This window comes from Perca flavescens, chromosome 13, assembly GCF_004354835.1.
Source record: "Perca flavescens isolate YP-PL-M2 chromosome 13, PFLA_1.0, whole genome shotgun sequence".
In the NCBI taxonomy this organism is placed as follows: Eukaryota; Metazoa; Chordata; class Actinopteri; order Perciformes; family Percidae; genus Perca; species Perca flavescens.
This window is the reverse complement of record NC_041343.1, coordinates 4,166,795-4,183,813: the sequence shown is the minus strand read 5'-3', so window position 1 is coordinate 4,183,813 and position 17,019 is coordinate 4,166,795. Positions and strand designations below refer to the sequence as shown.

The window sequence follows — 17,019 nt, the reverse complement described above, 5'->3', positions numbered from 1 at the left end:
ACATAGCCAGACATTACTCCACAGCACAGCGGAGTAGCTAACGTTAGATGCTGGATATATTGACAGTCTTAAATGCGCGTGCTCACGCGGAGCTCTGTAACCAACTGACAGACACTTTTTTGGCTTGAAATTACAGTATGAACCGATAAAAACACAACAACCTCCCTGTCCTCTCCACACGCCAGTCAGGCACACTTCCTCGGCTTAGAATTACAATACGAAATGCTAAAAATACCACTACCTTGCCAACGGAACACACTTCATTGGTTTAGCTAGAATTACGGCAACAATCGCTAAACACACTGCAAACTCACAGTCCTCTCTTTCCGATTTACAACCCCCCTCTCGTGGTTTAAAATAACTCACCGTTGTCGGCTGCAGCCGCTGAACTACACGCTGTAAACAGCCATGGCCCGCTTGCCTGGTCCTCCCGGTAACGTTAGCAGTTAGCAGGGTTAGCATGGCGGCGTTAGCCAGGACCAGTCGGGATCACTTTACTGGCTGTGTCTCAATTGTTTTTGCGAGTAACCAACTCGGGTACTCTAGCTATATAATTTAATGTGAGTACACAAATGTTGAAATGACAAAAAATGCCCATCCCTAGTAGCTGTGATAAATTAGCCTGAAGCTAATGCTTACCTGTTCTGGAGGAAATAAGCTAACTCTACGTCCTTTTGGGATCTAAGCTGTCTCCATCTTTCAAATACATCTCCAATATTTACCAGGGGGTTGTTACGTCTCTGGTCAAGCAACTGTTAGAAACATGCTGTTTTCTTTTTTTTATGTCATGTAGAATCTATCTCCGTTGATCCTGTTGGTTTGTTTGCTGCTTTCATGGCTGTACTACCGTTACAGCTGTAGCGCGCTGGGTTTACGTTTTTACAGGTATATCTGGCAACCCGGCCGGGCTGTCAAACTGGGCCGTTGATAACAACACACAGATCAAAACATAAACATAAAAAAAATACTGACATTAGCATTGTTGTCAGAAAAGATAGTATTTCAGTTTAACATGTTTCCTTAATATCTGATGAGGCATTGGTGTCATTTTTGGATTTATTACAGTACAGATATTACATATTGGACCTTTAAGTGAAAGTCTGTAAGTATCATCAGGAAAATGTAGTGTAAGTATTAAAAGCAAAGAACTCTCCTCCCATTGTAGAAAGAGTAAAGGATCCAACCAGTTGTGTGTTTAATGGTCTAATCATCTCAGCTGGACTTGTAGGCCGTTATATTGTTGGCTAGGATACATTCTGTAAATAATATCATTACAAAGCTTTTGTAAATATCAATAAACATGACCTTGTATCATTTATTTAATAATAACCAATGCGCCCATGTGTGGTGAGGAATGCAAACCATCGCTATTGGGCCTCATTCATGTTCAAGTTTAATACCTACAAGTTAAAGACACAGAAACATAATAAATTCAATTTAAATGAAACAAGTAGCCCTTGAATTCCAACCCAGTTCTAATTCCACGGCTTCTGACTGGTACAGGTTTGCGCCTTGAGAAACCCAAATAGGTGGTAGTTGAACAGAAATGACGTGCTGTCAGCATGTTTGTAAGCAGTTAAACTCAACTTTAATTAAATCCCCTTTCTTGTAGTGCAACACAGAACATATGTTAAAGTCATGTTTTCCCCAAATGGCTTTAAAGTACCATGAGTTGAGATTAAATATTCCGGCACTCATATGCAACCGTTAAATATTTAATTAAATAATACTCTTTAAAGGTGCTGTAGGTAGGATAGCAAAGATCCAGGACTTGAAAATGTGAACATCGACAGCTTCTCAGTCCCTCCCCCCTTTCTGCTAAAGCCCAAAACGGTCTTCTTAGCTCCTCCTCCCACAAGGGAAAATGAGCAGTGATTGACACGCAGTTAGACTCCCCCCCCGCCCCTCTTCAGCACACACAGTCATGAGATTGATATCCATCTTCTCACCTCACTCACAAATAACAATATGTCCCATAATGCTGAACAATGGTGAGCTACTGTGTTAACACAGCCCTTTGGTGTCAAGCAGTGAAAGTACTTATTAGATAAATATACCTGACGTGGTATATTTGCAGATATAACTTAATGTACAATGTTTTTTACTTTTCAACATGCATTTCAAAGTGGAGTCTGTGATTCTAATCCAATACAATACACATCTGTTTTGAAGAAGAAGACTTGAAACTAGCAATTGAGACCATAAACTCATTATGAAACTGTTTACTGAGGTACTAAATCAAGTGAGAAGTAGGCTCATCTTCTCATAGACTTTGAAAAACAGAATTGTTTTTGGAGCCAGTGGAGTCGCCCCCTGATGGAAATTAAATAGAAGGCAGGTTTAAGGGGCTTCTGCATTGGCTTCACGTTTCAGCGTTGCTGCTTGGTTCATAAACAGCCCTGGCTGTGTGAATGGGAAACACACAAAGTGACTTGAACCAAAGCACCCAACACTATTCTGTTCATCATGCACAGGACAGGGGGGAGGCCATGATGTATGAAGAGAAAGGTAGTGGAAGTGAAAGGGACGGTAAAAAAGGAGCACTGATGTAAGGGGTGTTTGAACTTGTTGAGTTAAAATATTAACAGTCTTTCTCCAGAATCGCAGACTCCACCTTTAACTACCTTAACATGAAGATGGATTTCTTTATTTTTCCTGGTATGATATTTTGCATGGACAGAGAAATTCAAATGGATTATCATGGGCTCATCTCCTCTAAAACACTATCAGTGTGTAAAAGGATTAATTATCTCAGAAAATGTTTAAAGGGGTACTCCAGCAGTTTAGCAGCACTTTCACAAAATCCCTTTAAAGTGATCATATTATGCTCATTTTCAGGTTCATAATTGTATTTAAAGGTTTTTCATAATAGGTTTACATGGTTTAATTTTCAAAAAACACCATATTTTTGTTGTACTGCACATTGCTGCAGCTCCTCTTTTCCCCCTGTGTGTTGAGCTCTCTCTTTTAGCTGTTCCTATCTTTGTTGGGAGTTGCACATGAGCAGTACCTTGGTAAGGACTACTAGCCAGTCAGAATTAGAGTATGAAGGCATGCCCTGACAGTACCTAGGTAAGGACTACTAGCCAGTCAGAAGCAGAGTATGAGGGCGTGCCCTGACAGTACCTAGGTAAGGACTACTAGCCAGTCAGAAGCAGAGTATGAGGGCGTGCCCTGACAGTACCTAGGTAAGGACTACTAGCCAGTCAGAAGCAGAGTAGGAGGGCCTGCCATGCTAGCAGCTAGGCTAGCATTATAACGTGTTCCAAAGTGACCACGTTGGTCTCTGAGGTAAAGGCTGGACTACAATAGAGCTGTTTGGAGCAGTTGGTGAACAGTGTTTTCTGTTGGAGATGGTAAGGGGGGACTTTGAGCTTTTTCACTTTGTAAACCTATTACATGCACAAAAAAGATGTATAACACAATAAAGCAAAGGGGAAAAGCCAATAAGCATAATATGAGCACTTATATAGAGTATTAGGGTCCATATTATTTCATTTTACAAGCAACTACTGTACAACTGTATATTAACGGTGTCTTCACGTGACCTGACAGGATGAGAATAAAATAAGATGGGAGCATGAGTTACTTAAATCTTAAAGGGTGCTATAGAGAATATAGAGCCAGATGAGTCTGTAAATGTGTGTGATGGCCAATTAAAATGTTGTGATCAACAGCGTCAGAGGCGGCGCCGAGCTCAGGGAGCAACACCAGCTCAGGATTCACCAGCATGTGCTGTTAAAATATGATTATTTGTAGCTCTTAAGTGAAATCCTCGCTGTTTGTACCCAGAGGAGGCAGAGCACATTAGAATTTTCTGAATTATTTTTTTGCCCATGCAAGGAGCTAATGACTAAACGCACCTTGTTACTGTGTTAAAAATGCAATTAAATTTGACTTCACAAGTCACCATCTCCCACAGTGAGTCACATTGTGCAACCCCCCAAAAAAACACAAATAGCACTCTTATTTTAATAGAAGTCTGATCAGCCAGCGTTCCTCATACAGTATGGGGGCTGTCGACTTTGAGAAGCACAGAGAATCAACATCTCTGCCATTTTTCTTTAATTATTTTGCTCAGGAAGTCTGCGTGGGCTTTAATGTTTCTTTTCACTAATTGCTAGAATGCCGACTTTATGGGGAGATGTGTGGTTTCCTCGCTCCCTCTCTGTCTCTCTGCCTACTTAGTTATTAGCAGCGGAGTAAATGTGTGATAGGGTAATTAGCCTAATGAGTTGTGGCATTTACTATAAAGATCCTTCTGGATTCTCTGCATCTCATTAAAAAGCCGGTGAGGCTTTTGTTTTTTAGGTTGCGAATTGTAGCGTTTCGCAGCTGATGGAAGCCGATTCGGCACCGAGACAGAAACATGCACTTAATTGAAAGAGACCTCGTAATAGTCCTTTTTAAAAAAAATAACAGAAACGTCCTTGTGATGCTTAGAAACAACTCGGGTAGAGGAGCTGTTTTAAGTACCCACTTTTATGTCTGCCGCTTGTTTGAGTGAACTGCTTGCTTGCTTGCTTTACATGCAGAGAACTCAGGGAATCAATCATAAGCAGTAAGACAAGCATGTGTTTTCATACTGAAAGTCCTCACAGGAAGTTTTACACTTGCTGTGTACAGTAAGAGCCAAATACGCCGCATTTCCATGGTCTACTCACTAGTCCAGACAGAGAGCCATTACCATCGTCTGGAATAAAGGGACGCAATCTGTTCTTTAGATGAATTATGAATGACCTATGCATCAAACATATTGCACTCTTGGCTTAAGCAACAGTTTTTAGTGATATGTAACACGTTTTATTTCCATCCGAAAGCAAAAGAGAACAGGATTCAAATGTGATTTATTCTGTGTTTTGACAGTAGTGGGATCCTTTTACAAAGCTGCTGTGTTGCAGTGCAGAGCCCTGTATGGTGCACATTACCATTCACTCCCCTCCATAGTGGGTCTGTGCTGAAAGCCTCTCCCATGCTGGTCACCCTGGCTATTTTGCATTGAGACTGGATTGAAGGTTTTGTGTGTATTTGCGGGAAGGGGTTACATGCCTTCACGCTGACAGTCGCCAAGCTCCAAGACATACAGGACTCTACCCTTCCTCGGGTGTGTTTACGCTTGTGTACGCACTTGCCGTTAATGGCATAAAAGACGATTTGAAGACCTCTCATGTCGTACACAACAGGAGGGAATGCGTTTAATTTGACACATCCGAGGATGTGATCGTCTGTGTGTGTGTGTTTTTTTTCCTGCCTCTGTAATGCACCATAAAGTCTGTTTATCCTCACTGCCACACTGCATCAATGCATCCTGGACCACTGCGCTGCATTTCCAGCAGGGCAAAGGCTCGGGCTGTCTGACGGGCTTGAAACAGGCTGTGCCTCCTCCATTTAGCAGGTCAGCGTGTGCTGGTGCTCCGCCGCTGCTGAATGCAGGAAACTGTGTCAAAGCTCAAGTGGTTTTATTGGCTGTTTCTTTCAGATACCCGTTTTTATGAGTTTCCTCACCGCTTGACTTAGGATGAGAAAGGAAGTCCACAGTTTTTTTTTTGACTTGGGCAATTTAGTAATCCATGTTATCTGTTCTTGGCACAAGAGTGGTCCAGAGCAAACACAGAAGAGAGTAGAACTTCACAGCTGCCAAGTAATGCCCTCTGGAAACACAAGTCATTCACACTGAAGTTTTATCTTCATTTCTGTTGTTTCACAAATGAAAAGAACTTTTGCTAGATGCAGAATCTATATGATTGACTTTTTCTAACATCCTTCACTGATTAGTTTGTGCACGGAGGTACACACACACCACTAGGGCTGGGAATCTTATGTTTGTCTATTAGTGCAATGGGACAAAACGGTCACAAATCAGGCAGACATAGGTGTAACAAAATATGCAGACAATAACACAAAGACACAGTGTGGAGAATTATTGGAATTTGGTACAGATTTGGGGTTGTTTTTGTTAGTGGGAGAAGTACATATACATATGTCATATTTGCATCTGTGTTTCTGTGCATGAAAGTGTGTTGTGTAAGTGTGTTGTGTGTTCATGTGTGCAGACATTTGGAGGAGGAATGTGCAGGTACAGAATGTGCGGGGAGGAGCAGGAGGCAGGGAGAGGAAAACACATAAAATAACAAATAATAACAATCATTCAAAAACAGAAAAAGACAGAAGAGAAAAGGATTGTGTATGTGTGTGTGTGAATATAATTTGTGTAAAGTCACAGTGATAATGATTCTGATACTGTGTGTTACAAGGAGCAGGCAGTTGATATAATGAATGAATGAATATAATGATGTCGATAACAACAAAAAAGGGTTGTGATGTGTGTGTGTGTGTGTGTGTGCATAGATGCATACACATGCAGGTGAGAAAATACTGTATACAAATATATCATTTCTTAATGTGTTTGTGTATTAATTATTATACATTAATTAAGGAATTAGTTAATTTCATTAGTACCAAGGCAGACCATGAGTTACAGTAAAGTGAGGGTAGTGTGCGCTGTGTTAGGAGAAAGCTACACTTCATACTCGTGTCCCATCTGTGTACATCTGCTGTGGACTTCACACAGGCAGCTGTAGACTCAGCCTGCGTGGCTGCTCACGGCCGGTGTTGGGAGAGATTTTTGTACAAAACCACAGACTGGACGGAGCTTTTTGGCTCAGGAGGCCTCAGAGGAACCAAAACCCCCAGTGAAGTTCAGGGCCAGGCATGAGAATGAAAAGGGAGTTTGAAAAGTAGAGAATAAGGAGACAGGATTTATTCAGATAGTGCCGGGGGTTCTTTGTGTGTGTGTGTGTGTGTGTGTGTGTGCGCACATGTGTACAGTATGTGTCTGAACCCCAACACCCCCCGCCCCCCCACACACACACCCTTATGCAGGGTGTGCTTCAGACATGTAGCCTGGGGAAACAGGGGCCTTGTCGGGAGGAAACGCAGCAGGACTCCATCACAAACTGGCTTCTAATATACGGGGGTACAGCAGGCTTGATTAAGCTGGCAAACAGTGGGGAGCAGAGAGAGTGAGAGACCTCCATCTCTCTCTCTCTCTCTCTCTCTCTTTCTCAAACTCACACACACACACACACACACACACACAAACACATACCTTCAAACCCCGCCCCTACCTCTTTCTGCACCCCCCTTGGTGGCCTGCCAGATTATTACGAAAGCAGGCAAACATGACTTATTCCATCGACTTTGGCTTTGCATATGCAGGTTTAACATTTTTCATTGTCGGGAGAAAACCTGAAGAATCCAATTATTGGTGACTAACTTAAAGAGTAATTCCTGTAGAGATTGGAAGTGCATTGACCTAGGAAACAGTAGTTGACAAAAACTCTTACCAAAGAGGTCCATTCAGTAGAGGTTCTGGAGCTTTCTCCCACAGTCTTCCTCAGCAGATGGAGTTGCACACACACAATGGAAGAATAGATGATCAAATGTCCATTTGTATAACCCTCGGTCCTGAGTCTGTTTGTTGAAGTCCTGCTTCCATTTATTGTGCTTTTTTTCAGATTAACCTGGACTATTTGACAATGTGTTATGTCAATAATTACATTCAAGATTCATGATGGAAGCATAATGAAGCATTTGTACACATAGCTACGAAAAGTAATGCACTGTAATTCGTATGTATTCCACGTAGTTATTAGTGTATGCACCACATATACTACTGCTGTATAAGACCGTGAAGACCTTTCTTGGGGGGGGAGGGTGTTTAGGTCCTAAACCACAGGGCTTTCAAGCCGGGGGAGCAGAGTTCATGTCCTGGAAGAAGTTAAGGGGAAAACACAAGACTTTCACCCAGGAAACAGGTGTTAGTGTCCCGGGAGTACTACTTAAGGGGGCTGGTGTTCCAACCAAAACCACGATCTTTTTTCTAATCCTAACTAGTGGTTTTGGTGTCTGAATGTAACTGTCGCTGCTGCATGACTTCACCTTTTCTCGGTTAAATTTAACTGTAAAGACCGCTAAACTTATCATGTGACTGGCCAGTGGTCGCCGTAGTTTTGTAGGTTATCAAAGAAATTGTTGTGTGTACGCTTTCCTACGACATCATACGAACCTGTTCATGAGAATGTGTTGCATATACGTAGAAGTTAAGTCCAACAAATAAAATTGGATTGCATTTTATTACAATTCTGTAGGTGAACGATGTCATTACAGAACAGTACATCAGCCAATTAGTAAACTCCTGACGTCTTTGGTGAAAGTGACAACAAGTATGAGCTTACAAGTATAAGCTCACACCTTTCGCGTAACAACAGCCTCTTTTTAAATGTGACCCCAGTGTTCTACCTCCTTTTTGAAGTGTACTGCCCTCTAATCAAACTGCAAAAATCAAGGGGCGGCTTATTTTCCTCCCTCAGCCTGTGACTCACCGAGCATAAAGCAGATGCCTACTAGAGCTGCCACGTCCCTCACCTTCATTGTTTAAGTCATCATGTTCCCCCGCTGGCCTCTGATTCTCCGTTTTGGGCTTTTGGTTGGTGACCCAGCGCGATGCAGGGCCGCAGGGTGGGGACCGTGCTGACTCCACTCACTGGCCGTCCTGTAAATCGCTCTTTTATGGCCCTTGTAATGATCCCCCAGCCGGCAATCTCCACTCCGCCGCACTGCAGATAGAACCTGCTGGGGGGGGGCTCAGGATGGTTGCTGAAGGTAGTGGGAGACTGGAAAAAGCACACATAGCGTGACCATGCACTCACCCAACCACACACACACACACACATGCAGACACATGCGGCTATGTTCCCGTTCATAAAAATGCAAGCCTTTTCACACCCCAACTACCTTAATCCCGACTTCCTGTGCAAAGGTCATAGAAAAGCGCCGAAAGGTAGTGTTTTTACCTCGCTCCAAGTTGGCAAGGTCCAACTGTGCACAATATGTGGTCAAGGATAGATGTTTCCTCATGCAAGCCCTGATTGCCTTGATAGCTTTGGCCTTTTACATCATTTATTCCAAATCTGTCTGGTAGAGCTTACAATTCCCATAGAGCACAGACACTCCAGCTAATCTCAGAAACCCCTAATGATCTTAAACATATGTCAGATTTCCTCAGCTGAAAGCTTTCAAGAAAGGAGAGAACAGAATGAAATATGTTTCTTCCTTGCTTTTCTGCGTGTACAGTATCTCCATGGAAGCTGAATATCATCACTTTTGCAAAACACACCAAACTAAATGTTGTTGGGTTTATTTAGCGGCAGCAGCGGAATGATAGGTTCAAAACATGTATTTTTAATGACTTTAATTATAGCACTTTTGTTTTAATGGCTCCACATAACATTTGAGAAATGTTTGTTTGACACATCTAGAAATGAGCAAAGACTGGAACTGAATTGCAGCAGCAAGATGGAAAAAGCAAATATAATATATTATATGCAAATGGCTCCACATCAAGCTTTTAGAAAGCTGTTGTCGTCTAGATAAATGCATCAATCATGTACGTTAACCCGTTGGTTACAGATTTCAGAAACATTTCAGCTCAACAAAGTCTGTTGAACAAATGCACTTTGAGTTTAATGTCCTTCGCTGTTTGTGAATGTTAATCAGACTCAGCGTCATTAAATAAGACATGCTTTATTGTTTCTGTTTAAGAACAGAAAGAGCATAGCTGAGGAACGAGAAGGCTCACTTGGTAAATAAATAAAATACTGTAAAAATAAGGATTTGGAGAGGATTAAAGATGCGTTGTGTAAAAAGTAACTACACATTTAGCAGTTTGGATTTAGGGGAGATTGATGTGCATTAACATACCAGTCTGCTATTATAATAAAATACAGATGCAAATTTCACTCGGTTCACTCTCAGATCTCAGATCATGTTAATGTCACATAAAATTACTATAATTAGTTTTTTTATATAACCTGGACCCCGCTTCCCCATGCATTTGTGTCTAATAGACTGATGCGAGCCAAAATCGTTGAACCTGGTCCGGTATTGAGCGAGACTGCAGTCACGAGCCGGCGCGAACCGAGTAATGCAATGTAATCTTGTGGGACAATAGTGCACCCTCATCAATCTCACCCACGTTGTCGAAATCACTTAAATATTGAGCCACGGCACTGGAAATCTTTTGCCCCATTAGGTTACATGGCAGCTCGGTTCGGGCCGGCTCGTCACTGCAGTCTCGCTCAATACCGGAGCAATTTCAAAGATTTTTGGTCACATCAGTCTATTAGACACAAATGCATGGGGGAATGGGGCCCAGGTTAAAAAAAAAAAAAAAAAAACTAACTGAAATGACCCTTTTAACATCTGTCAATGTTAACGAAAGTGAAAAATAATGAGGGTACCGGCCCCGTGATTTGGATCTGCTCCAACATGTCATGGCTTCTTCCTTGGCCCATGCTACAACCTTCCACCACGTTTCATGAAATCGTGCTAGTTGTTTTTCTGTAATGCTGCTGTCAGACAAACAAACTGAACCCGAAACATAACCTCCTTGGCTGAAGTAATAAAGCTTTACTCACACTGGATATTCAGATTCTAATTTATAGAGTGGCACAAAAGAAACCAATATCCAGATCTTGATATATTTGACAGAGCGTGCCAAGAGGCGGAATGTGGCAGCGGCGACAACCGGAAAAAACAATTGCTAAGTTATTATCAAATATTTTTTCATGTTATTGAAATATGATACAGTGGCAAATGATCACAGTTTAACAAGAAACTTTTCTTGTTATAGAAACATATTGATTTATTTCATACCACAAAACTTTCTTGGTGTTAAACAAAATCAGACTATCTTGTTGAAACAAGAAACGTTTCCCACTATACAGTATCATGAGAAGTTGGTATGCTGTTGGTATGCTGGTATGCTGTTGATGATCTTAGCATGTTGATTAATTAATCTGTTACATACATTTAACATCTTTCATGACACAGTTTTTCTACGGTATACTTTTCTCCTTTGACTTGAAGACATTCTGCTATCATGTGGATTGTCACCTCTAATTGCTGTATTTGCTTTGTTTTTGCCTCGGCTATAGGTGTTTTTCTGCCATTCACACACATTAGTTGTATGTATTTTCCAGCCAATGAAGGCATTGTGTACTCTGTTAGCTCTACCCACAATGCCCCTGGGTCCTCAGGCCCTGCAGTGTCACATCACCTTGACAGCAGATATCTGTGAAAAGATGCGTTAGTGGTTCCATGTCTGCGTCTTTATAAAGCAACTCACGACTCAAACACAGTGTCGTTTTGTTGACACCAGTGAGCGGACATGTCGTATTCGTTCTTGTTTGTAGAAATGAACAGTCATAGAAAAAAAAAAGAAGGTTAAATGATGCACCGCATCAGCAGAATGAACCACTTTCTCTGATAAAAATAACACAGAGGCTCAATGTCAGCAAGTAAACAACTTCTTAAGACACCATCTGCAGTGCTGAGAGTTACCCTGTTTGCTCTCGGTTATAGCCCCCCCACCGACCCACACCTTCACCCCCACCTGGATTCATCTCCCCCCCACCACCACAAGCAGACATTAAACAGATGAGGCGGAGGCTCTCCATTCTGCACGTGACCCTCCTGTTTAGTATTCCTGCCACGTCTGGCTGGGGGAGCGGCATTAAATTGGGATCAGACAGATTAGAGTATAATATGGACGGCTATTAAAGGCTGCAAATGAGAGGCATGGGTTAGAGCCTGAGCAGGGGAGCAGGGGCCCAGACTGCCTCCATGTCAGTGCAGTTCCCTGTAATATACACTCACATACAGTACACACACACAAATACATGTCCACATTAATGGCACAGTGTGGCAAAAATGCGAGAAAAATACAACAATCATTAAGCAAACGACTACCAATATGTGCAAAAATCCGTTTTATATACAAATACATGCATTCTGTTCATTGGTGTAGATTTAATACAGTTTTTTAGTGACACCCTCGTCCACACTAATATTCACACCTGGCAATCAACTGCAGGTATAAAAGTGACCCAGAGCTGTCCAAAATACCCTTTTCTACTCATATCAGTGCGTATATGCAGGTTGCTAACCATAGCCTAAACAAACTGAAACAAACAGGCCACAGAGTACATTTGAACTGAACCAAAGAGGTTAGATGTGAAGGCACGGTACATTCCAGTAACTTCCATTTGCTAGGTTTGAAGATTTCCTACTTCTTAGTGCACGCTAAAAAATCACTGAGTTAAAAACTGACCCAGCGTAAGGTCAATACAGCACTAGTCTCGCATTACCAGACTTCCACTCATAAAACTGGCTACACCACAGATGCATTCTGGGATAGGAGAAAAAAAAAACTCTCTGGGTTGTTTTGCATTTCTTTAAACCAATCACAATGGTCTTGAGCAGCGCTAACCTCTGGACTCAGCGACGGTGGCTCTGCTAAATAGTCTCAGGAAGGAACTTGATTTGGTGGAACATTTGCATTTGTATGTCATTTCTTTTTGCTGATTTTAAATGGTAAAAACATCCCAAGTAAACTTGGCTTCATTCCTTGAAGAAGCCCTCCTGCATACCCTATACAGCTTAAGCCACTGGATGTGGAAGTAATGAAATATGCCACTAGTAAGCAGCTTATAGGGGTTATATATGTAATATACTGCCAAGAGTCATCATCATTCATTGATTTGACAGGGACATATACAGAGACGTTCCCCTGGGTTTCCTTTCAGTCAAAGGTAACACAAAGGAAAGCGTGTTAGAGGATGGTCGAAGCAGAGTGCAACAAAAGAGTCAGGACGATAACAACAGGGAGAGGACCGAGATCACCACCATAAAATATAGCTCTTTGGGGCAAACATATTCATCTGTTCTGCGTCAGTCTCCTGTCTAAGTTTGTGTTCTGTCACCCTGGCCTATTCGGGCAGCAGCTTTCCTCCAAGTGGAAATACTAAATAATTTGGCATGCACTACATACATTACTGTACAGAAGCACAGTATGGACCATTGCACAGTGTATCTGGGGAATCCTATGTGAGTGACATTCCCTCTAAAAGGCAGATTGTAACAATGTAGGTGACACTGTGGAGCCTAGCGCTGTCACTGGTCCATATCCTATCCACTGAAAGATCTGTTTTTGATCTCTGGCTAAACCTTGTCCGTATGTTCAGCATGTCCTTTAGGGAACGTCATGGAGCCGCCACACTGTCAACAGTACAGTGAGGGGGACTGTTGGAGTGGAGCTTGTATTTTGTCTTGAATTCTTCTGTCTTGCATTTTTCTATTTAGTAACTCTCTATTGAGAGACCATTAATGTGTCTTCACATGTGTACGGTTAAAGGACCACAGACCAGGGCTATTTAATTACAAATTCAGTTGGGCCAGAGTTTAAAACCAAGCAATTTAGCAGGGCCACACATTATTATTGGCAGCAATGTAATTAAAAACAAGGTTTATTCATTGTTTCCATATTGACATCTGACACAGGCACATCAAAAAGTGCAATCCAGGCAGGGTTAAATCAACGCTTCTCATTCTCAATTTTGCGCTTCAGGGTTGAGAAGGACACGTTTATCAGTTTGTACCACAGCACTAGTACTTCTGCCATTACCAGTACATGCAAAAAAATATTTAAAACAACATGCTGCATTCTGGGTTGAATGTTGCAAGGCTACGGTGTAGTGTGTACTCACAAGCTGTACTACTCTGTAGGAACTTCTGTAGGCTTGTTTTTTTCTAGGTTTTTCTCTGATTTTCTGGTTAGGACTGTACATGAGATTTTCCCCTTTCTAGTCTATATATCCCTGCGTCTGCTGAATTATTAAAAAAAAAATGTATCTCCCTCCTCAAAGTGATCAATGCTACTTCACCAACAGACCATATATGATACACCTAATATAGAAGTATTTTAAACTAAGTAAAGTTGCTGTAACGTGAACAGTCTGTAGAATGATAAAATCAGAGCAGCAGCTGCTGGTTGTATTTAGCCTCTACAGAGCTCCAGGACACCGGCTACCAGCGGCAGTTGTTTAGCCGCCAACAGGTGACTGAGAGCCGGCTACAGGCAGCGCCAGATGACGGTCCATTCAGGGGCCGTGGTAGTGGAGTTTAGTCAGAAAAAATGAGCGTCACGCGCCGATGACAGTTAAGTTTAGGCACGAAAACAACTCGTTAAGTTTAGGAAATAGTTCGTGAACAAACGAGCGTCTCCTGGGTGAAAGTATTTTGTATTCGCTGCGAAAGTGAACTCCATCTTATGTTGACACCACGTTGTGCTATTCCATCGGATATTGAAGTTCATAAATAAGTGTTTAGGCATGGCTGGCCAAGTGGCACTATATCCATGGTATTGCAGGTTTTGTTTTGTTGTGCCTGATCAAAAAACATCCCCCCACTTTTTCACAAATCGCACCCTGGGTATAACATATATTTACTGAACATACATGAAAAGCCTACTAAAGTTAGAAGGAATGCTAATCAGTGTGTCAGTAGGTGGTTGAGTAGTTGGATGATGAGTGAAAGGTGTTGCACAGTGTAGAAACTAGTAACAAGGCCGAAGCCGACCAAAAAGAAACGTGGTGCCAGGAGAAAGAAGAGAGCCAGACATTGCAAACATTCAGGGTTCAGGGTTCAGCCCAAACCTAGGGGGGGTCTGGGGGAAAGCTCCCTCAAAGAGATTTTTTTTCATTCCAGATTTACCACAGCTATGTGCACTATATTTCACTATATAATCAGATGCAGCATTCAGATAATAGAATGCCTAACAGTCTGCACATCATTTAGGAAAAACATAATACATGCCAAGGAAAAGAATCATCCTGTAGAGCCTACATCCTGTTTTGTGTCAAATTGTTCTCCAACTGTCTTCATCATCCTGAAACCAGAACACAACAGATCATGTGAAATGAAATTGTCTGATGTAACTATTTTTTGAAGTTAGGCTACATAGGTAGGGTAGGAATTTGACAAAAACAGGATTACTAATCGTAAAACCTATTTTTGTTATACTCTGCTGCAGTAGAGCTCACAGGATTAATCTTGATATTTCCCCCTGTAAGAGAACTTTTGCTCCATTGATTTGTCTGGTCCAGTCAGAGAGACTGAGGGCAAATGAAAGACGAAGTTATTTTAAAACCCTAAAAGATTCGGGGCTTTTTGAGGAAACATTTGGATCTGGAGCCCCAGGGGCCACGCCCTCGCTCTGCTCCTGCAGAGAGCCAGATCTTAAAGGCTCCTGGGAGACTGGCCAGGTGCTCCCAGTTGCACAGATTGACTGAGTCCGCCCAGAGACCTGCAAGACAACCCAGACAGAGAAACACACAGCAGTCCCTGCTATAGCAGAGGTACATTGGTTGCAATGCATAACATGAGCAAAATAGGACTGAAATGTGGTTATTGTATCCTAGCAACATAATCAACACGACTGCAGCACAATATTGTGTGTACACACCTATAGGTTACTTTGTCCTGTGCTGTGCTGGGAGAGGTTGTGCTTGGGGTGTGTGTGTGTGTGTGTGTGTGTGTGTGTGTGTGTGTGTGTGTGTGTGTGTGTGTGTGTGTGTGTGTGTGTGTGTGTGTGTGTGTGTGTGTGTAGGTATAGGTCCTTGGTCATGATAATCCATCAATGGAAACACTCAAGTGATATTTTATTGGGATGAATAATGTATCAGTAATATATTTGTAGTCTGTACCTTATGTAGTGAGTGTGTAATTATTGTTAATGTTATTAATGTTCTTTAAAGGAAAAATGTACCGTTACAGTTACTAACTTGAATTCCTTGGTCTCTTTGTCTTATTATCAAAAGATAACTGGCTAAACAAAGACACACGTCACATTAATCCAATAGAATTTCATTGCAGACACAAAATCAGCTGCATGTTAAACGTTAATGGCAAATTTTTGGTGTAAGACTAAAGGTGCATGTGTTTCTTCTTCGCTCCCACATGCACAATCACACAGGCAGAGTTGGCTAGTTTAGGTCAGCCCTTGCTTGAGAGTTCACACCATTTATCTGGGGCTGGGAAAAAGATTCCTGGGAAATCTAGGAAACCTCCAACTAAGATAAAAAATAGTGGCTGCACCAATTGAATTAATTGCAAAACACAAAATGGCCAAAGCTTCTAAAATGCATTGATCACCTTCTCATGGAACTTGGAAATTCAGTGAAATTAATATTTTCAGAGCTACAGTTATATGGCTTGATGCACCAACATTTACTTTAAAAAGACATGAATTAAGATCAGAGATGACATCTATACACACTGATACACACTGTCCCTCTCTCTCTCTCTCTCTCTCTCTCTCTCTCTCTCCTCAGACATCCATTGTTCCCTCTGCTGGCGCTGTTGTTTGAGAAATGTGAGCAGGCCACGCAAGGATCTGAATGCATCACATCAGCCAGCTTTGATGTGGACATCGAAAACTTTGTGCATCAGCAGGAGCGAGAACATAAGCCCTTCTTCAGTGAAGATCCAGAGCTGGACAACTTGGTAAGCTAACTGCCGTGACGTGCATGGTAAACCCTAGTCTATATCGACGACGTTTCATTTTCTGGGATTGTTCCGGTGCTGCCGGAAATTCCGCTGGATGTCCCTCATTTTTGGCCGGATGTCCGCCCCTTCCTCTTTCTTTATGTTGCCAATTCTAACCTCCGGTGGATTTCTGAGGACTATGGTTATCTGCTCCTCAGATCTCTGCAGGGTAAATCCAGACAGCTAGCTAGACTATCTGTCCAATCTGAGTTTTCTGTTGCACGACTAAAACTACTTTTGAACGTACACATGTTCCACCAAAACAAGTTCCTTCCCGAGGCTAATTTGCAAAGGCACCGTGGCTCCGTCCTTAGCGCCGCCCAAGACAATTGTGATTGGTTTAAAGAAATGCCAATAAACCAGAGCATGTGTTACTCTTATCCCAGACTAGCCAGACCCTCATTCGCTAATCTGAATAAATAAGATGAAGATCAGCTATAATAAAATTATTGCTAGTGACATTCACTACACGTAACATGACGCGGATGTCTCATATTTTGGCCAAAGCTTTCAGCGAAGTTACTGTCATAACGTGACTATACGACTAAACTATGTAAGAAGTTTCTGCAGTTG

General features: G+C 42.0%; 1 protein-coding gene across 5 annotated transcripts in view; it reads left to right on the top strand.

Moving 5' to 3' along the window:
* Positions 1–17,019, top strand: part of LOC114566553 (pbx/knotted 1 homeobox 2) — a 116,186-nt gene that overhangs the window by 76,179 nt on the left and 22,988 nt on the right. For all 5 annotated transcript variants that reach the window (XM_028595100.1, XM_028595103.1, XM_028595102.1 and 2 more), the window contains one exon: positions 16,233–16,404. In XM_028595100.1, the coding sequence (XP_028450901.1) occupies positions 16,233–16,404 (172 nt within the window). The remainder of the gene's footprint in view (positions 1–16,232; positions 16,405–17,019) is intronic.